This window comes from Ixodes scapularis, unplaced genomic scaffold, assembly GCF_016920785.2.
Source record: "Ixodes scapularis isolate PalLabHiFi unplaced genomic scaffold, ASM1692078v2 PGA_scaffold3__209_contigs__length_174095766, whole genome shotgun sequence".
NCBI lineage: Eukaryota > Metazoa > Arthropoda > Arachnida > Ixodida > Ixodidae > Ixodes > Ixodes scapularis.
The window spans coordinates 73856176-73877915 of record NW_024609868.1 but is presented as its reverse complement, the minus strand read 5'-3'; the positions used below and the strand labels follow the sequence as shown (position 1 = coordinate 73877915).

The window sequence follows — 21740 nt, the reverse complement described above, 5'->3', positions numbered from 1 at the left end:
ATTGGGCGAACGTGTGCCCAGAACAAAATAGAAAAAAAAGCCTATAGCGCCGCAGGCGGCGAAACAGCAGAATCGAACGCTGGGGCGAGACTCTCCCTGTCTTGTCACGCGGAGCCCCTTTTGTACACGCGAGTGTTTCTAAAAAAATCGGAATAGAAGGTTCGGCGCGTAAAGCATTGTAACCTCGAATAAGCAACAGGGTTCTTGAATTCACCAAAACGCGACATTCCTAGAAATAACAAAAACGTACGTTACGCTGCACGGAATCGAACCGTGGCCCATCGCGTGGGAGCCAAGTACCCTAACCGTTCGGGCACGGACGCGCTTCCTCAGAGACGCGGGTGTCAGTATACTATACGAGCCCCGTAAAGTTAAAATGCATGCAATGTAACTAGGTATAAATAATTAGCTCGTAAATGTCTGGGATTCTTTCTACTTTAGCTTGTCCTTGCACTTGGACTGTCTCATCTGTGATTCTCTCTTCATGGCCCAGAACATATTCAAGATGATGCTAGAGTAGCATGCAGCTTTTCTGTTTCGGCGTTTTCGTTTAGAGGGAGAGATAAAAAAAAAAACGAAATAATATACATAGTTTATCAATTCATTCAAAACAGCAGCATTGGTTGTGTGAGATGTAAATCTATCGTGCTACTCTTGCAAGTGTGGTCACTTTTTTTTTTTTTTTCTTACACCAGCTGTGATTTTTGCACTGCCTGTCCTGTAAACTATGCCTGAAATGTTCGTTGGCGTTTCGTATGCAGCTACAGGCCACGCCTTAATAAAACCACATATAGGTATCCACCCTTCCTACGAAAAACGCGAAAAAGAAAAAACTAATAGAAGCGAAAGTGCCAACAGCTAACAAGGGCGAGCTGTGACGTAAGTCGTGGAGAAATCCCGTCCTGCGTACGTGACATTATGCCGGTTCGCCGTAAGAATCCCCTTTTAAACCTCTCGGAGCTAATACTGTAGAGTGCACCCCGGCAGCTGGCGAGTCGTATACGCTCAGCTCTTTCTAGGAAATGAGAATCACTTGATTGTCGATCTGGCTTTCCTTTTCTTTCTTTCTTTTTCAACGAACGACAAAATACGTTTGAGTTCAAGATTCCTCTGGTGCCTATAGTAAATTACTAAAAAAAAGAAAAGGACCTTGAACTAAACTTAGCTTATTTTGAAACTTGGGAACCCCGCGGGACCCTCGTAACGTCACAAGTGACGTCACCAGGGTCTAGCGGGGTGCATTATGGGACATTTCCCATGATACAACGCGCGGCCGGAGTAGGTGGGAGGGGGAGAAAAAAGGAGAAGAGGAGGAGGTAGGAGGAGGGGAGAAGGAGGAGAGGAGGGCGAGGGGGAGGGGAGAAGGAGGGGGAGGAGGACGAAGGGGTGGAGGAGGGGTCGGAGGAGGAGAAAGGAAGACTAGGCCTTATATTTTCTGTTTTGAGGATGAGGAGGTGAGGAGGAGGGAGGAGGGAGGAGGGAGTGTACCCTCCCCGCAGTACCCCTCGCTCTTCCTCCTCAAGAGTTGCACTCTGATTCGGCGTTAGAGGGTGCTGTAAACGTATTTTTGGTAAAGCTCCTGGTATACGGAAAAGTAGCGACATCCTTTGAAGAATGCCGCCTGCTATCTTGGAGCGATCCAGGCGACGCTACCGTCGACGCGCGAGCGCGAAAGAGCAAAATATAACAATAAGAGTGTGCATGAGGGACAAGGAGGGAGAAGAAATGCCTATGCTGTCGGAGTGCAGTGCAAGCTACGAGCTCATGTTGCCAATCAAATAACGCCTACTGTGCTACGTCACGGCTTTCACCGTGTTTCTTCGAGCACAATCTTCGAGGCTGGTAGATCGTGACAGTGCGTTTTTGAGCCTGTGTGTGTGTATTTTGCGTGTCTTTCAGCCTTTGACTGTGCTCTGACTCAAGTATAGGAAGGCCGTCTGATATCTTGGAGCAATCCAGGCGGCGCTACAATCGACGCGTGGGTGTAAAAGAGCAAAACACAAAGATAAATGGTGTGCGCGTCAGGGGAGGAGGGAGAAGATGTCGCTACCTTTCTTATTCAGGGACATTAATTTTTGGGGAACAGTGAATTAAATCTAGTGTGATTTCAATTTAATAAGTTGGATATAAAAGAAGTAAATCTGGTCTATTTAAATTCTTAGTTTTTTTATTTTAATTTTTTTTTACCCTGCATTAAAGTTAATTCAATTGTTTTGCAATTGAGTGCGACGAGCCACCACAGCTGTTCTCAACTGCGGCGGCTCGTGATACTCACGTCAGGTAGTGTGATCTCGCATGCCATCGGTGACTGTGGGTCACAGCGTGGGTGGTCTCATTTTGAGTCACGTGCTCACGTGGTTGGTGTAGTCACCGGGTCAAGTGACCCCGCATAACGACGTCATGTGACGCCACTGCGTCACGTCACATGACCACGTGGAACGACGTCACATATGACCACCTGGAAGGACCGAAAACTTTCCGAGCATTGCGCAGACCGAAAGTTAGAGAGAGGTGTTTCGTCAAAGCGCCGTATACTCAATGTGTAGCGTCGATCTGACCTGGTTTCCTTGATCAGTCAATACTGAGACGGAAATTATTTCATTTTCACGAAACCTACCCGCAGCATGCTCTCTCAGCGTTGTATCCTACGGCCCGTCTGGTATAGATCGTTGGCGTCGCGGACCAGCGTAGTCGCTAGTTTAGGAGGCGGCTGCTGGACGATTTCCTTCGATATCTTAGCTTCAACAGTAGAGGCCGAAACACATGTACGAAAACCTATCCGATATCGAACAAAAATCTACCAGAAATCGGAACGCTAATATTAGTTTTGGCGTTGTTTTTGGGGAGCATGTATTGTACACAAACCTCCAAATGCTGTTTCGTTGGCGAAAAAAAAAAAAGAACCCATGTCTGCAACTTTTGTTTTACGAACACCATTGCCTGGCTTGTTTTCTTGTTCGTTTTTCTTTTATCGGTGGGGAAACATTTTATGATAATGCAATTTTTGTGTTTTGCTTGGTTTGTTTTTCGCACATATATTTTAGCCTTTAGCTCGGGGAGCGAGGACTTCGGGAATTAATATTTGAGAGTATTTACCAAAAGATAGGTAATAAATTCGCAGTTTTTTTAAGTGCTGTACATAATTGGGTAAAAGCCTACGGAACCTGCTTGACACCTATCATTCAGAACATAATGTTGATCTCCGTACAAATGTACACTGTCCGACATCGTTAGCGCTACCGAGAGGTTGCCGGGTTTCTTATATATTCCTTTTGAAAGTTAATAGCTGTTTTCAAAACTACTAAAATGGTTGAGAGTGCTCACTTGGAGTACTAACCAAAGCAATAAGACGTGGGGTCTGATAATATCCTTTCAAAATAAAATAAAACAAAACGAATATCGTCGATGTTGTTTTCGCGCTTACGGTGTCGGCCAGTGTAGAACCTGCGCAACGCCTGCCACTGAAAAGAGAGCCTCCTTACCATGCTTCTAAATCCGGCGACATATATCCAGCGCATGAGCCACGGTTGCCCTGGCTCTGGAAAAAAACTGTGTAAAACCCGAATCCGCAACGGACCCTCGGGAATCAGCGCCTGCACGATGAGGGTGTCTCCGTGACGGCCCTTCATGTGCAAGATGACCAGGGCCGGCCCGACCTGTCGCACGTCCACGTGCTGCTTTAGGAAGTCCGGTGAAAACCCCAGCAGAGAAACGCTAGTGTCCACTTTCACGGAGGCCGCGTGACCGTTGGAAGTCCACTTCGCATCCCACGAGTGAGTCGCTAGTTGTCCCCACCAGCACAAGCCCCCGGTCTTGGCGAACTGGTCGCTGGTCATGAGGCACGATGCCTTGTGGAGTTTATTAAAGTGTCCTACGTCGGCGCCGTTTTCGGCGATGTCTTGGATGTGGCAGTGAACGGTGTGCTCGAACCGACGTTCTACTTTCCACTGCCCACTGCTGATTTCAGGGCAGTCCACAAGGTGCCACGACGGTGGTTCGTCTTCCGCGTGGTACCAGATGAAGAGAAGCCCCAGCAGTTCGCAGGAGAGCCAGGTCTTGGCTCTGATGAATTCCGGTACTAGTGGAAAGGAAGCAAATGATTAAGATGCCACTAAACTTTTAGCTACAAATTACAATGCTTCTCGGTCACAACAATAGTCAGTTTAACAAAAAAAAAAAAAACGAAACATTTTAAAGCTTAAATTGTTAGCCGTCAAATGTCACAGCCTATTTTTTTTTGCATATACGAAGGCAATCACAAGAAACCTAGCGAATGTCACTGCTTAGCCTTTTTTTATCGTTTTGCGTTGTTTTTCCTAGTCTAAACGTACACAATAGAATCTCTTAGATCCTCAAGGGTATAAAAGTAGTATTCCAGAGACTTACACTCATAGTCACACCAGTTCGGCGCCCTTATTTTGAGAAATACGCACTTTTCAACTGTGGAATAGATTGGATCTCGCGCCGAACGCCCTTCTTTCTTGAAGGGTGTAAAAAGGGCGTGGAAAAGGGTGCTACAGGGAAGTAATACGAACATACTCTTTGAAGGGTGTCCGCCGCAATGAAAAAGTGCTTCAAACAGCTCTTCCAGAAATTGTTTTAGCGAAAATGACGGTACACTACTGCCTGTATTCGGGTGTCTTTTTTTTTCTTAACTTGCGGATACATTCCTTAAACCAAGATATGCCATGCCTTATACGTGAAATATTGTCCAGAACAAATCAACATACTCGTGTAACCTTCACAATTACGGAGGGCGTCACCCGGGACTACGTGCCTTTGAATTGGTGAGTATATGCCATAAGACGATGGAGCAGTCAAAAGGCTAGTGATTCTTTTTTTCGTGCTTGATTCACTCCGTCTGTATATACGTTTCCTGCCCGTAAAAAAGAAAAAGATTTATAAAAATTAAAATTGCTATTATCCTATTTTTGGGGTGTATTTGCTAAGGCAATCAAGTACGAAAAGAAAGCGCAGGATCGTGGCGTATTCAGTGTAAGTGATAGGTTTAGGCGCTCATAGCAAAGGCACAAAATGCGATGACAGCCGTGACGATGGAATTTCGATCGCTGCTTGAGAGGCTCCATCTTATCGGAGTACACGAATAATATGTCGTTCCCACCTCCTAGGCAATAGAGTCCCGTTCTTATCTGGCCAAGAGCCAGTGGCTATCATCACGTCGAGGATACGCCCCTTGCGAAATCAATGGGGTAACGGACAAATATTATAATACTTCCCCGAGAGCTTCTTGGCAGAACTCCATGGCGCAAATGGACCAACTTTGAACGGCACAACATGTTACTGCAACCCGCGATGACGTCACGGCGAGTGACGTCACAAATGAGAAACATGAGAGGGCGGCACCATCGAGAGACAGAGAGAAGTCTTGCGCACGTGAAAAATCTATCGCGTACGTCATAGCCAGAGGGCAGGCGGTCATCATTAGTTGGGGGGAGGGAAGGAGGAAATAACAGCTGATAGAAGAAATAATTGGGCGCCACCGATGCATGTAGGCGCTTATATATTTACCTTTCGCGCTGTACGGTACGTGGGTGCAGGCTCCGTCCTTTCCTCTGAACCTCCAGCCGTGGAAAGGGCACTCGATGCAGTCGCCCACCACACGACCCATGTGGCCCATGTGGGCCCCCAGGTGGGGACAGTGGGCGTCCATCACGTGGGCCTCGCCGTCCTCGGACCTGAATGCCACTAGATGGAGGCCTGTCGGCGGTGACAGAGTTCGTCTTCTGCAGCTAAACGTGAAACTATTCATGCCCGGCGCAATACGTAATTTGCGAAATTCCGCCCCCTGCTAAAATACCCCATGGTTGCGGGCATTTTGACAAAATATCTACCAACGCCTCTTAAAACGTATTTTCTAGTTTATAACTTATAAGTGGCGCCCCTCCCCCTTACCCCTGCCACCCCTCTCGCCGCTTTCATAAACAGTCTTTTAAAAAAAAAAAAAAAAAAAACGGCAGATAAATTTCATTTTTGTATAAGTCGGAGTAATTTAAGGTCAGCGCTGCGGAACTGTATTAGAAATTCCTCAAATCTGCAGTATGATCCCGATATATGCGCAGGCGGGAGCCAGTTTCAATATTCTCGCAATGATTCAAAGAAAAAAGATAACCTTAGTGGCGAATATTCGTAGCTAAGTTTCAGGCCTATGCGGAACGCAAGTTCGTCTGCCTTTTGTGAAGGGGTTGTGGTGACGTCAGAACGCCGAGCTCTGGTTGGCTCTGTTTGTATGATAGTCGTAGACCTCAAGGCAGCCTGCTTTGTGGTCTACCTACTATCCTTCAATTACAGTCCATTAGAGCCTCGGCGTCCTGACGTCACGACAAGCCCTGCAAAACAAGCAGACAAACTTGTGCTCCGCATAGAGAAAATAAAAAAAAGAGACCTCGCATAAGTGCGTAACACAGAAATTTCTGAAAAAAAAAAACAGAAAAACATTCGCCTTATACTGTATACACCACAAAATAGGGTACTTTGTTATACCACAAGCGCGAAAACAGCCCCTTCTATAAATCAATTATGTCAGTCAAGCAGCGCTTAAGGAGAAACGTCATGGCGTTTTTCAGTGAGTGAGCCAGACATGTAAGTACGTAACGTGTTACTAGTAACGAATTACTTCTACCCAGTTACTTTTTCGGCAACGAGTGACAGATAGTTACTTGTTAGAAAAGGAACGTGCAACGTACTTCGTTACTTTTAAGGCAAACTAATGAGGAACGGCATTTCGTTACTTTTGTGGAGTGATGTGTACAACAACGTTTAAACAGCCACGTTTTAATTCGAACCCGAGTATGCGTCTGTGGAGACTAAGGCAAATGGGCAACATGAAAAACAACTGAACAGTATGACAAGTATAACAATGTTTATTGGGGAACACGTCAGTCGAACTCCACATCTGGGAATGTCCTTCACTCAAAGAACACAACAAGGTTCCTTGGTTGAACCTTTAAGAACTTTGCGCAGGCCGAATGCAAACCCGGAGGTTGCCAACGCGGGAAGGCATGGAACCCATTGTCACCGCCGAACTTTGGAAGCAGATAGAACAATAGAGAGAAAGAGAGAAATCCCAGATTCACCAGCTCTTGCTGAAGGACAACAGTGCCGTTCCTTCGAGCGCGTCAGTAGAACGACCCTTCAGCGTCGCCGGAAATGTATTCTTATAGAAGCGGGGTAACAACCAATAAAAAATTCTAGCGGCAACTACTGCTTAAGTGCAACGACTACTGAAAAAAATAGAATCAACTATGCAACAAAAAGAGTTGTGTATTTTTTCGCCAAAGTAACGAACAAAGTAACTCGTTACATTTCAGGTAAAGTAACGAGTTCCTTTTCAGAATCACTAACGAGTAACATATTTAGTTGTATTGGGGGGGGTTAACGCGTACACTTCTGGTGCGAGCTATAGGCCCGTAGCTCTCAAGTTTTGAGCAGCGCTCCAGGCGAGCAAAATAGAATATTTGGTTCGGGTTTCGAACATGCGTCAATACGCTTCCCCACTAGTGTTTTTTTTTTTTTTTTTCTACTCCGTTCCATTCTAAGTGCCAGCGTAGCAGAGGCTACAAGAGCGAGCTGCGAGCTTTCAGCGTCCCTGTCAAGCACACGCGCTCGTGCTGTGCGAGCATCGTTCAGGAGGACGTGCTTTTGCGAGTAGCTTCGGCTTCGCTATCACGTAAACTGAAACATACGTACTCGCGGAAGCAATGAAAGAATGCAAATATGAAAGGAATGTTTAATGGGACGCTGCGGCCGCGAGCTGCATAATTCTTTTTTTTATTATTTCTATTTCTTTAGAGGCTTTGTTATCGCGCATCTTCAGACGCTTGCATTCGTACGTGGCACGTGCGAAATCGAACGTTACAGAGCCACCTGGATGGTTCAGCCATCATAACATGGTCGCTTCTTGGGGATGCGCTCGCGCCCCCTGCCCCAGAGCAACAGGTCTATAGGCTCGTAGCTCTCAAGTTTTGAGCAGAGCTCCAGGCGAGCAAAATAGAATATTTGGCTCACGTTTCGAGCATGCATCAGTACGCTTGCCCACTAGAGTTTTTTCTACTCTGTTCCGTTTTAAGTGCTAGCGTAGCAGAGGCTACAAGAGCGAGCTGCGAGCTTTCAGCGTCCCTGCCAAGCACGCGCGCTCGTCAAGTGCGAGCATCGTTGAGGAGAACGCGCTTTGGCGAGTAGCTTCGGCTTCGCTGTCACGTAAAGTGAAATACATGTGCTCGCGGAAGCTATGCTAGAAAGCGAAGATGAAAGGAATGTTTAATGGAACGCTGCGGCCGCGAGCTGCAGAATTCTGGTCTTTTTTTAACTTTTCTTAGGCGTTTTGTTACCACGCATCTGCATATGCTGACAGCTGCTTGTATTCGAACGTGGCACGTGCAGAATCGAACGTTACAGCGCTACACGGACGATGCAGCCAGCATAACCTGGTCGTGTCTTGCATAAGTCTTCCAGACGCGCCCGCGCCCCCTGCCCGAAAGCAACGGATCTATCCAGGGCTAAACCAGTCGGGAACAGTACACGCGCCGTGACCTCCCTCTTTTAGTCTGCGCGTGTGTGTTTGAAAGTCCTCCAGCCCTTGGCTATGCTCTGATTTGGGGTGAAGCAAGATATGGTAGCATGGCCGTAATGCCGAATGGTCGGCGTAACCTAACAATGGCAAACGCGGGTAAGAAATTGGGCACGAGTGGTGCACCAGCATTCGGATGGTACTCGCATTCACGCTGACAACTGCCCTCTGTTGGCAGCTGGGGAATCCCTGCACAGTGGTGGACTAAATTGCACCGTCGCAGCACACTTCATGCTTTAGCTGGATTAGAAGGCAAAAGCACACCCACAGAAAAAGGCGATGAGCACAGTGACGTTGCAATTTCGACGCAGTTTGATTGACTCGTCGGCTCCTAGCGCTGACCGCGCTCCGGCGTTCGCTATTTTATGGAATGACTTGAAGGTTCAGCGATGTCGGTTGTCCCGCCATCGTACAGTGGTTCCGACCATCTAATAATCGGCACGCGCCTTTCAAAGGAGTTTATTAGACCCTTTAAGGTAATGCCAAATATTCAGCACCATCAAAACTACGTTTCACCTTAAAGGAGCGGTGCAACAATTTTTGTACTGTGCACAAATACCGCTTAAAACGGATCCCTAACGTTAATGACCTATGAAACACGCGTTCATTTTTCACCCCATGCAATAGAAGTCCCAGAAAAAAATTTAAAGGAGCTGTGCAACGATATTCAATTGGAATGTTTTTCTCTCTACACGAGCTTACTGGCACACCTGGGAGTCAAGGATACTCACACGCAACGCCATTGGCCAAGAAACTCCTTTGTTGCGGTGTAATTTCAAGGACAAAAGCGATCATTTTCATTCAATCTCTCCTTTGCAAAATTTGATGACGTAACTCGGGGATCGCAGTACACCGAAGTGACGATATTTGAATGCGGTTCATAGATTGGACCCGAGCATTGCGTGGGCACTCGACTTGTGCTCGTGACAATTGCTAGCTCGAGAAGCATTCAGGTTGTGACCCGTGTCCAATCGCTGCAACGACGACAACAGCCGAGCCATAACGATGTCTGGAACTCAGCGCATGTCCTGCGCTTTGCCAACCCCAGCGCGTGGCTACGATCAACACTGGCGGCATATAATCAGCTCCAGATCACGTGGCCGCTTGTTCTGGCTGCGAGTTGAGGGGGTGAACGCTGCTCGTTTTTCTTAAATTTTTTTCTGGGACTTCTATTGCGTGGGGTGAAAAACGAACGCGTGTTTCATAGGTCATTAACGTTAGGGATTCGTTTTAAGCGGTATTTGCGCAAAGTACAAAAATTGTTCATCGCTCCTTTAAGGCAGGTTGACGTGCCTTCAAACCTCTTAAAATTTCTTACGACGAAAACACACTGCCACGCTGGCGCCATCTATGCGGTGAACCTGAAGATGCATTTCACTAGATCAAAGGTTTACCGTTTTTTCAAGTTCAAATGTAGTACATACCACCAGCTAGGGTTCTAAACCACCTAGGTTCATGAAACTGGAAATCGGTATCTAGGTACTTTTTTGTACCATAGGTACAAACCTAGGTACTTATATTTATCTGTATGTTTATCTTAGGTACATTTTTAAGTAACTGGTAACTAAGCGAAGTTACTTTTTACAGGTACTTTTCAATTCAGTTTGTCAAAATGGCAGAAACTATAAATCTAGAATTATTAACACACTACCGTGTGCCGTAATTAACGTTGAGTGGGCACGACATGAGAAGCATTGACTTGATCGAACGACGTTTTAGCGAACGAAGCCCCGCCCATGATGTTTAATCGAACAAAACTTTAGCGAATGGCGGTGTTCATTTGAGCGAACGGTAAATTAGCGCTGTCGTTCTAGTGACACCAATTTATCAAATCGCTTTGAAACTCCCTTTATGAAAAATAGCGACCTGCTTCCTTCACCTCAAACCGAAATCGTCTTCACTGCGTGTTTGAAGCTCCTCTGACAGCTATACAAGTGAGGAGATAACTTGAAAGATGTGAGCAGTTCCTGTTGCCTGTATCTTGTCCTGGTGGTTCTCTTCTGCCATAAATAAAATATAAAATATAATTGAAAATAAATTATAATCACGATCGTGAAGCAATGTAGCATCGTGTATATAATTAAGTTTCCACTCAATAAATCTAACTAAAATTTTGCAACTCTCAATACGAAAAAATTTCAAAAAGAAAAAAAAAACATTATTTTTCTTCCGACTAATGAAAAAAAAAAAAAAAAAGAAAACGAGGAAACTTGAAGCCGTTCGCTCGTCGTCGCGAAGGTTACCTAGGTGCATATGCACTCGAGCCATGCGTTTCTTCATGCGGCCGAAGGTCTTCTGGGCACGTCGACGTCAGCACCGGCTCGGAGGGCAAGAGAGATCAACAAGCGAGTTTCGACGGTTTCGCTGTGACACGGTAAAGAGTGGAAGCTGTGGCCTCGGTGAACCGATCGGAGCCTGGGATAAGGCACGCGAGGACTCAACTCCGATGTGGACATCGCATTGACACCTATAAAGCACAATTATAGAACTAGTTTTTGTTTGTATCTATAGTATAAATAGCTTTACTTTCAATATATTCTGACAAATTTGGCGAAAATAAATAAAATATTTTTGAAGTAACTGTACCTGTTTCTAGGTATATCATAAAGCGAGTACCTAGGTACGTACCTAGGTGCAAGTTTGTATAAGTAACTGAACTGTATCTTAGGTACTTTTTTTAAGTAACTTTAAAGGAGTTGCGCAACGATTTTAACGTTGAAAGAATTGGCATCTTCTACTTTTGACATTGTTTATCTTGTCACAAAGGACAAAAAACACGCTTTCTTCCTTCGAAATGTTGCAATTCCGCCGCGTAATCGCGAGGCGAAAATTTCGAATATTCCCCGACCTGCAGCCGCGAGCGGCGGCCATGAGAAACACGCGGCGCGACGTCAATGGGGGTCTTGTAGAAAGATAGCAAGTTGTGCGAATACCTGCTCGATAAAAGGTAACTTTTCTATAAATCTTGTCGTTTCAACATAAATATAAAGGCGTCAAAGACCTGGTGTCATCGACGAAACTTTTATTATACGGAGTTTTAGTGGCGCCATCTACCCTAGGTCTACAAAACCGTCAGCTCTATCTGCTACCGCGAACAGCCGCCAGAAGCAGGAGGGGGAAGGGGACAGAGCCGAACGGGTATGACCGGAGCCGGATGAGATTTTCCTCCTTCGATCATATTGTTCACGCTGCGCTCACCAGCACGTGGTCACGCGGTCGCGAGCGGTCGAGTTCTCGCCGCTCACTGATGGCCCTAGAGAGAGAGCTTCACGGGAACCCCGCGTGACACCCATTGACGTCGCAGCGCACGTGACCTCGGAAGATGGTGAAGGAGTTGAGAGTGCCGAAAACCTCAATCTTTGTTAATTTTTAAAATAAAAACGAGGATATAGAGGCAAAAGCGGTTTTTTTGTTCTTTACTTCAGAAAGGTCGGGACACCAACTCCTAAATTATTTAAAGGGGCGATGCCATAATTTTTGTACTCTGAGCAAATACCACTTAAAACGGATCCCTGACGTTAATGGGCAATGAGAAACGTGCTCGTTTTTCACCCCGCGCAATAGAAGTTCCACTGAGACAAGACCGGTTTTCAACCCTCTTACGACGGCGTAGAACCAGATCCGCTGCTGCGGAGCAGGTCTTAAGCAGTTGCAAGAGACTTAAAAACCGGTCTCGTCTCAGCAGGTCCTACTCGGTTGCAAGTGTGTGAACGAGCCTTAAGCTGTTGCAAGAGGCTTAAAAACCGGTCTTGTCTCAGTCGGTCGTAGTTAAACACATGTGTGTGAACGAGCTTTTAGATTCGACGACAGAAAGCAGGAGTTTTTTTGTCCCTTTTCTGTGTTTCGTGGGAAGTGGTGAGGGTGCTTATGCTGCCTCGCGACGCATCGCCACCGAGCTTCGCCATGCTTTTCCGCCTTTCCGCATGCTTTTCTCCTGGCCACGCGAAAACGCTGCGCATGTGCACTTGTAACCAATCTCCGCCTGATGCCACGGTCTGCCGGAGGCGTCCGTTATTAAATTGCAAACGCTCCCCCTCGTTTAAGATGAACCCACTTTACAACCTAGGCTCTCTAACCGATGCAATTGACGTGTGGCGCCATATCCCGATAGGCGCAACGAGCAGGCGACGCATTCTGTTGTCTGCTCGCTGCGCTTCTCGGGGGATGGTGCCACAAGTTCATAGCGTCGCTAACTCGATGGTCTGCGAACGCGCGTAACGTAGACATTAACAACTTTTTTTGCTTTGTTTTTGTTTTACAAGAAGATAACTTCTTTTTTTCTTATTTCACAGAATAACACTGACCTACTTAGTGCACATTCGGTGAACGTTCGAGCTTCATTCATTTTTATATTCATATGCGGCCGATTTGCGTATTCAATAAATGAAAGCCGCTTAGAACTCCTTGTAACGCCGAATTAGAGCGCAGCTCCTGCGGAGGACGAGGAAAGGGTACTGAGGGGAGCGTATACCCCTCCTCCCTACTCCTCACCTCCTATCCTGCCTGCTACTCCTCCCTCCGAACGGCGTCGCCGTCGCCGTCGGCGTAACCGTGAGATCACGTGACCCTCGTGACGTCGCGTGACCCTTGTGACCTCAGGAGGGTCACGTGACGTCACCGGGGACACGGGACGTCACGCGGACGTTTCGGCACGGTGCCGAAACGTCATCATGCCAAAACTTCGCCGCGGTAACGCCGACGGCGACGGCGACGGCGACGCTGCTCAAGCCGGAAACAGGCGCCTAAGGGCTGCGTTCTAAAAAGTTATCAAAGGTCCCAACACATACCATTGGCGCAGGACGACATATGGTACTGCAGAACCTTGCAGAGCATGTTCAAACGACGGAAGGCTCCAGTCAGCCAGTGGCGAGCGATGGGTTCTCGCGTGGACAAGCGAGACTGGTCGGCCATTCGTACACATAGGAACCCAACGGTCGCGGGTGGCTGACAAGCGCCGTCCGTCTTTCGACCATATTCAGCAAGGTTCGGCAGCGCCATCTGCCGTTCTGCGCCAACGGTAAGTGTTGAGAACTGAAAATGTTTAGAGAGTAGCTCTTACGAGCCCGTTACCGGCTTGAACGGCGACGCCATCGCCGTCGGCGTAACCGCGCGCTGCATTGTGGGACGTTTCCCATAATGTCACACGTCAGGTCACGTGTGACGTTACGAGGGTAAAATTTTCCTGCTCAAGATGGCGAAAACTTTCTCGCCAAATTGGGCGGGAAAGTTTCCCGCCAAATTTAGTGGAAAATTTTCGCGCTAACTTTGGCGGGAAAATTTCACCGCTAAATTTAGTGGGAAAATTTCCCCGCTAAATTTAGCGCAAAAATTTACCCACTAAATTTACTGGAAACATTTCTTCGCTGAATTTAGAGAAAATATTTTGCCGCTAAATTTGGCGGAAAAAGTTTTCAGGGTTGAGTGGCGTCACGTGTATTATCAGATGACGTCACGCATAACTTTCACCTCCATACCCTCCACTCCTCCTCCTCAAGAGCTGCGCTCTAGTTCGGCATTACAGAAAATTGTAATCGTGTTTCATTTTTTTTTAATATGGAAACCGGCCGCGCACGAATGTATTATCGGGATTTTAGTACGCTTAAAGCTCGTACTTTGAGTTTTGACCGTAAAACGAACATCTTAAAAAACACTTTAGGCCCCTGACTGAAAAAAATAAATTTAAACAGTATGGTTGGGAAACGCGTATCAAAAAATTAATTTTACGCAAAAATATTTTTTATAATATATACCGCGCAAGATTTACTTTAACTTGTGCACAAACGTCCATGACTTCACGGAATGGTCATACACTCTTTCCACCACAACGAGATGGTCATACACTCACTCCCCCTCGACGTGATGGCCAAGCAGATCCAGCTCTCCTCCGCGCGCACGAAATGCCGCGAGAGAAATCAAGTGGAAAGTAGGTGACTACCGACTGAATCGCGTCTTGGACCGTCGACATTGCTCTTTTTTTTTTCGCGTAAAAGTGAATTTTTGACAGGCGTGTCGCAACCAGACTAATTAAACAAAAAAAATTGTTTTGTTTTCAGGGGCCCTTTAATTTGAGACTCCGGTGGGAGCTCTGTGCCACCGGACGAATCATGCAGCCGTCTCTCTGTTATCGCCTGACTCAGCTCCACGCACGTGGGTATGGCCGGGAACGTGATGACCTGGCGAAAGAGAGGCGCACGACTGGTCCAACGAGGACGTAGCTTTTACCGCAGTCTCAGCTTAGAAGAGAAGGATCTTGATATTTTTAGTCGCAAAAGTATGATAAAATGCTATCCATTTTTGTGTTCTGCATGCATTTATATTGGAGACGGGGACAAGCCGGCAAACGTTTTTTGTACCTGTTGCCTGTAGTTCTCTGTAAATGCTGTAAATGACATTATTGATGGAAACTATCGTTTTTTTTTTACTAAGCGAACTTAAATAAACTCTACTTAGTATTTAATTTAATTTCATTAGTAATAGTAATTTCATTATTCGTAAAAAAATTCGTAACTGTAATTATTCACTTTTTGCCGCAATAATTTGTAATGTAATTCAATTACATTATAGCCCTTTAGGCAAAATTTATTTGTAATATATTTTAATTACAAAATGAAGGTAATTTTTCTAGCTCTGCTGTAGTGCCACCTTGGAACCAAATGACGGTGATGCACTGAAATGAGTGGTCCTTGAAAGCAAAATGGCGACGGAGCTTTCGCTCGTGACGCGCGCCTTGAGCGTTCCCACGACTATGGTTGGTGACACCTTCAAGAAACGCCAAGCGTGAATTTTTGCAAAAGGATTTAAACTCACCCAGACTGCCTGAACCACCCTAAACAACTCTGCCGATCAGCGTGATTGAAACTGCATGTCAATGTAGTCGCATGAAATAACTACCGTGCGCTAACTGAAACACTTTTGGCGTACAAAAAAAAACAGTCGTTATTTATTTGAGCAACCGGAGATTATTCTGACAGTATGAGCAATTTGCCAGTGCAGTACGATTGTTAGCCTGAGGTTTTTTTCACGTGCGTCGCGCAGTAGTGATACACGACCTCACGCCTGGACGATGTTTTCCCTGATCGAAACGGGCAGGGATAGGGACTGAACCCAGGATTCCTGGGTTCTGCAGCGTGAGCTTCTAGCACCAAGATGGCTAGACGTCGTTAGTGCGTGGCGCAAGCTATATGTATGTGATCCTTTCGTCAATTCTATCGTTTCTTCTTCAAGCATGCACAAGTTCTAAAAAAGCAATTAAGTTCAGTTACTGAGTATTGGCTTCAAAAGTAAATTGAGTAGTGTAGAAATGGACCTTTTCTGAGAAGCGTTCTGCGCACGCGCGAGCGCCCGATGCCGAGCGGCGGAAGTCGGAACGAAAAATCGAGGAAATTCGGAAGGAGGCTGTATATCAGCGAGTAGAACACGTAACTGCAGCATATATACAATTGTGTTACACAAAAAAAGAACGTCGACGAAAAGGAAAACACGACGTTTGGGTGGACGCCACGGATGCCCCTCTTTAAAGTCGCGTTGGGCAGGCGCCGCTGCTCAGAGAGCGAAGAAACTGGTAGCGTAGCTCGCATTATCGATTGCATGGTAGCGCAGGTAGGTTACTTCCTCGATTTTTAGTTCGTGCAGCCACCGCCTGGTGCCGTCGGTATGTGGAGAAGGTCCATTGCTGAAATGGAAAGACTCTAGTAGACTACTAACTACAGTAAAAAAGTAGCAAATTCCTTTCGAAGTCACTTTTATATTTTTTATGGTAATAATAAAGTATATATGGGCGGTTTCATTTGGATTCAGGCAACGAGTGGCAGTCGTATTTTTTATTTTGTTTCAAATTTTTATATTTCGTGGCGCATATTCCAAGAATAACAATCCTTTTTATTTTAATGTCCTCGCATGTTTAGTTTCTGAGAAAAAAAATCTCAAAGAAGCGGGAAAGAAGGACAAGGTTTTGACGATTGTCGTGTGCGGCGTTTTTGAATCACTCTCAATCTCAAACTATTCAGAAGAGAGCGTCTATGTTTTTTTAGTGTGATATATATGCAAGTAGGTAAGACGACATTAGAACTACTATTTATTATTCGTCTCTCCAATCTTAGTAAAAGTCCCCAAACATGCCTCCGCGTGTTTAAATAAAATAAGATAAATAAAATAATAATAAAATATACACCTATAACCCATAAACCCACCATCAGCTTTTGCTCTTTTTCAGCATATTTAGAGGCTTAAAACTCAGAACTAGTGCATATACCTCTAACAGAATGTATGCTGGCTAAAAGAAAGGTGAAAAAAAAAAACGCGACAGAAAAAAAGAAGCTTTTATTTTTTTTTACAGCGAGCTGAAATTGAACAAAAAACAAAAAGTGAAAACCTTCTCTGTTTCATAATTTATTTGTCAACATGTAGAAGGCAATGAAAGGTTCTAATGTGGTATTATTTTTAAAACAAAACTAAACATAGTCAACTAACAAAAAAATCCACAGTTTAGGTCACAGTTGTTCGCGGAGGCATGTTTGTGGATTTTTACAAAGATTGGATTGACGAAAAATAAATAGTAGTCGGAATGTCGTTTTACCGACATGCCTATATATCACAATAAAAAAAACAGAAGCTCTCTTTTGAATACTTTGAGATTGAGAGTGGTTCGAAAACGACACGCACGAAAATCGTCAAAACCCACCATCGGCATTTGCTCTTTTTTGGCATATTTAGAGGCTGAAAACTCAAAACAGAGGCAAAAACCTCTAACCTAATGGGTTCTGGCTAAAAGAAGGGTGTGAAGAGAAGGTGACGCGAGAAAAATAAAAAAAAAATTAAAAAAGGTTTTTTTTGTACAGCGTGCTGAAATTGAACGAAAAGGGAAAACCCTCTTTGTTTCATAATTTATTTCTCAATACTCGTAGATGATTAAAACACAAACTTTGCTTAATTTGGAAGGCAATGAAAGGTTCTACGCGTGATATTATTTCAAAAGCGATACTAATCATAGTCGACTCAAAACAAAATCCGCAATTTCCTTAACAGTTGTTCGCGGAGGACTGTTTGGGGATTTTAACAAAGTTTGGAACGACGAATAAAAAACAGTAGTTATAATATGGTCTTACCTACTTGCATAAATATTACACTAAAAATATAGACGCTGTCTTTCGAATACTTTCAGATTGAGAGTAATTCAAAAACGCCACACACGACAATCGTCAAAACCTCGTCGTTCTTTCCCGCTTCTTTGAGTTTTTTTTTTTTTTTAGAAACAAAACATGTCAGAGCATTGAAATAAAAAGGATTATTATTCTTGACACGTGCGCCACAAAATATAAAAATTTGAAGCAAAATAAAAAATACGACTGCCACTCGTTGCCTGAATCCAAATGAAATCCGCCCATGTGTTTTGATCTATTAGGAAAATTCTGCTTGCCAGATTTAAAGCAGCTTGTGTTTTTACAGATATGCTTTAATAGCTGATTCCACTTCTGCGTGCCTCAATGTTTTGCACTCCTTTTTTTTTTCTTTTTTGCTCAACGATGTGCTGCGGATGTATAATTTCTACGTTGAGGTTTAGCACTGCCTGAGCTTCATTTTGCAGGTAGCGTTTGCTAGTTTACAGGGTTGCGTAAAGTACATCTAACAAGTAGTTGAAGTAAAGTACAAAGTAAATGAGAGGTTATGCACGTCAAGCAAAGTAGTAAGTACGCGTGGTGCAATGTACTTCAAGTAAAGTTTTTTTCTTTTTTTAAGTGTACTTTCAGTGTAAAGTACAACTACATTCGAACACAATTTTTTTGTGATTCCCTGTCATCTCCTATACAGGGTTTTTTTCTTTTGTTTTTAAGTGGTATGCATTGCTCCTGGGGTAATCGGAGGTGAATCAGTTTTTGAGGGAAATCGCGGGATATATTGGTGAGTCAGGTCGCCACAGATTAGTTGTTTTACTCTCGCTGACGAACTATTTAACAGAATCAACTTTTAAGGCACTCACTTCTATCTGTCTTACAGCCGCCATTATTGCACTCAGCAAAATGACCAGATGACGCCTCAAAAGACGATAGCGCGTTTTCATACGATGATACGGCATTTCTTGTTTTTAAATTTGGGGAATGTACTCCTAAGTCGAGAGTTGCACGGTCCCCGGAAAGTTCCAGAAAAAAATACTGTAGTAAGGTACAAGTACATGCTCAGAGAATATACTTTAAGTAAAATACAAGTTTTCTAAAACTACTTGATGTAATACTTTGCAACATTACATGTCTATTCTTGGAGTTTCCCTTCACTCTCCGAAGACCAAAAGTTTTCACAGTTTAGTGGCCGAAGTTCAGAAATAGTTTATTTGATTAAGGTTAACATAAGAAACGTGCGTGAAGTTCTCAATTGTTTCATTGGCTTTTACTGTGCTTTTGAACCTCTTCACGACCTTGATACTTGGTTTTCACATGCTCACGAACAATGTATTTATATAATTTTTTTCGGGTTAACCCGCAGCTCCAGAGGTATTGTTGCAGAGGGAGTGAGTGTGTACAGCAGCTTAAAATATAATCACTAACTAGAATCTTCACATGCGTTAAATGAACCAAGAAAGAACAATAAACACTGCAAATAACGCTAGAATTCATCGCAAAAAAAAAAAATACACGAAGATCCATTGCTGGATTCTTAGCGGATGCGTCATCACCCTTGGGAGACACCACACGTTCCCCTTTGGGAATTGCTAACGCTGACACCTTCACTTTCATCTTTTAGCTTTCTCTTGTGCTTTCTTTATTTTTTGGCTGCCTTTTTTGGCCTCGTTAAGGAGCCAGTGTTGGCGTTTCCCAAAAGAAGACGCGTGCGGCGTTTCCAAAGAGTCATGCTAACGCATTTCCCAGGAATCCACCATTGGATATTCCTGTTTTTTTTTTCACCGCTTTTCCGTACCCTGCCTGTCAGAGTACGTCGACGCCCTTGGATACGGTCATCCATATCACTCGTGAAAAGAACCACATCCATACCACTCGTGGAAGGAACCGCATCCATTTCACTCATGGAGGGAACCGCATCCATCCTTTTAACTACACACACACATGGACCACTACCACGGAAACTCGGAGTGAAGAACAACCGGCGACATCAGGGCGGCAACTGAGCAAGCCCGCACTCCACCGCGCCGCGTTGCGTCCCCCTCTCTGGCTCCGCGTCAGCTGTGAGCGTGACCTTGACGAAAACAAAAGGGCTCGTTTGGATGAAAATGCCGAGGTGTCTATCAGTTTGTTAGCACCGGGGAGAGAGGGAGGGGTTGACGCGTGCTGTCATCAGCGCTTGGGACCTATGGGGGCGTCGTACGCGTCATCCCCTCCCTCTCTTTCCGGCGCTGACAAACGAAAGACACCGCCGGGTTTTCGTCAAAGCGAGCGTTTTAATGCTCACGCATTAAAACACGCACACACACACACACACACAAACACACAGACACACACACACATGCACACACTTACACACAAGTTTTCTGCTGGTTTAAGCAGCCGCACTAGGAAAAAAGTGACACAGGGGGTGATGGCCAGAAGAAGGACAGATCAGAACAAAACGAATTAGTTGCCGAGATCATCGGTCTTAAAACAGATAAAATAATGAACATGAAATTTGCACACATTTTTTTCTGCTTTTATGTATGACTGCCGGCTGAGCTATCGCGATCCCGTCTCATGGAAGAGAGCACTGTAGAAGATTGAAACGATGTTTCCAGACAATTAATTGCTCTCCAATATAACATTAGGAAATATTGAATACCTTAAAATGTTTAATGGGGGTGTATATTATTAATTTTATTTTTATTCTCTAATATAAGGGATAGAAAGAAGGCAGGTGAATACATTTCGACTTATCTAACCCGGTTTGATCATGGCTGCTTCGCAGATGGGTCTTTAGTTTGATCACGATATCGTTTGACATCTGAGACTGTGGTGCAGAAAAGAAAAAAACTTCTATTCGACAGATGTTAAATGACATATGATTAGCTACCACCAGCTCATCTGCGCACTTACAATCTTCGGCTGGCCGCCGTGGGACAACAAACTTAACGGCCTAAGGTCAGCAGTAGTGATGCGTTGATGCACTTCCCAAATTGCCCGTGCACAGCGAAGACCCAATACGAAATTTCAGAGCAGCCACGGCTCCATTTCATCTCCCACCATAATCAAAAACATATGCGTGCCAATAGTTTTTTTTTTTTTTTTTTTTTTTTTTTGCAAGAGCTTTTGCGTAAGAAAATTACACATGCTTGACCACGCCGGCAAAAACCGGGAAGCACAAAATGTGTTCCGGGCAAACCACACACATACTTAATCTTTTTTTCTATTTCTTTTTCTTCTTTTATTTCTTTTTTGTTTTTGTTTTTTTTTTCGTTACGACGCTTATAGCGTGTCGCTCGTGTGTGACGCTCGTTAACGACGATTTTTTTTTAACGTGAAAAGAACCTATAAAACATTAAAAGAAAACAATGTAAAACCATGTACTTACTCCCATGAGCGTGCTTGGATTGCCGTGTGTGGTGAATTTAAATGGTGAGCATAAATCATGAAAGTAACATAAAAATCTAGTCTTACGATTATCATCTTATAGCTTGTGGTGTATATTTCGTTTTTGCCTCGAAGTGCAGTGAGGGAAAGAATGTGAGCACGATCTGAACGTTTTACGTCAAGGTTACGAGCTGTGCAGCCCTTGAATGACGCACATGAACACGCTCGTAAAGCACAAGATAAGAAACTTTTTCCCGGTAAAAAAACAACAACAACTTTATTCTTATTCTAGAGAGAGAATTTAATGGAAAATAAGATTTCAGGATATACACCTACTTTCCTCTTAAGTTTTTAAGATATACACCAACTTTTCTCTATTACTAAAACCATGGCCGTAATATATTTTGTCGTCGTTAAGGAAACGAAGTTGCAAGACGTCGCATTGTTTGTTCGGAATTTCCTGGACTTGAACATTTGCAACGAAGAGAGGAGTTCATTTGTAGATTGTAGTCGATATATCGTCTTACAAAAACCTTTCTCATACGACGGTCTAATGGCAGCTTTAGTGAAGGTTTTTCTAATAAACCGGAGACCTGCCTCGCATCATATGCCGCATAAAGGATCCTCTCGCTAAAGGAGCTTTTAAGGTTAAGCACGCCGCTCGGGAA

At 44.5% G+C, this 21740-nt stretch overlaps 1 protein-coding gene across 1 annotated transcript in view; it reads right to left on the bottom strand.

The window, feature by feature from the left end:
- The window catches only part of LOC8034515 (cholesterol 7-desaturase nvd-like), a 41964-nt gene that overhangs the window by 9512 nt on the left and 10712 nt on the right, over positions 1 to 21740 (bottom strand). The window contains exons 3-4 of the mRNA XM_040505121.1: positions 5530 to 5718; positions 3483 to 4078 (exon numbers count right to left, since the gene is read on the bottom strand). Of these exons, the coding sequence (XP_040361055.1) occupies positions 3483 to 4078; positions 5530 to 5718 (785 nt within the window). The remainder of the gene's footprint in view (positions 1 to 3482; positions 4079 to 5529; positions 5719 to 21740) is intronic.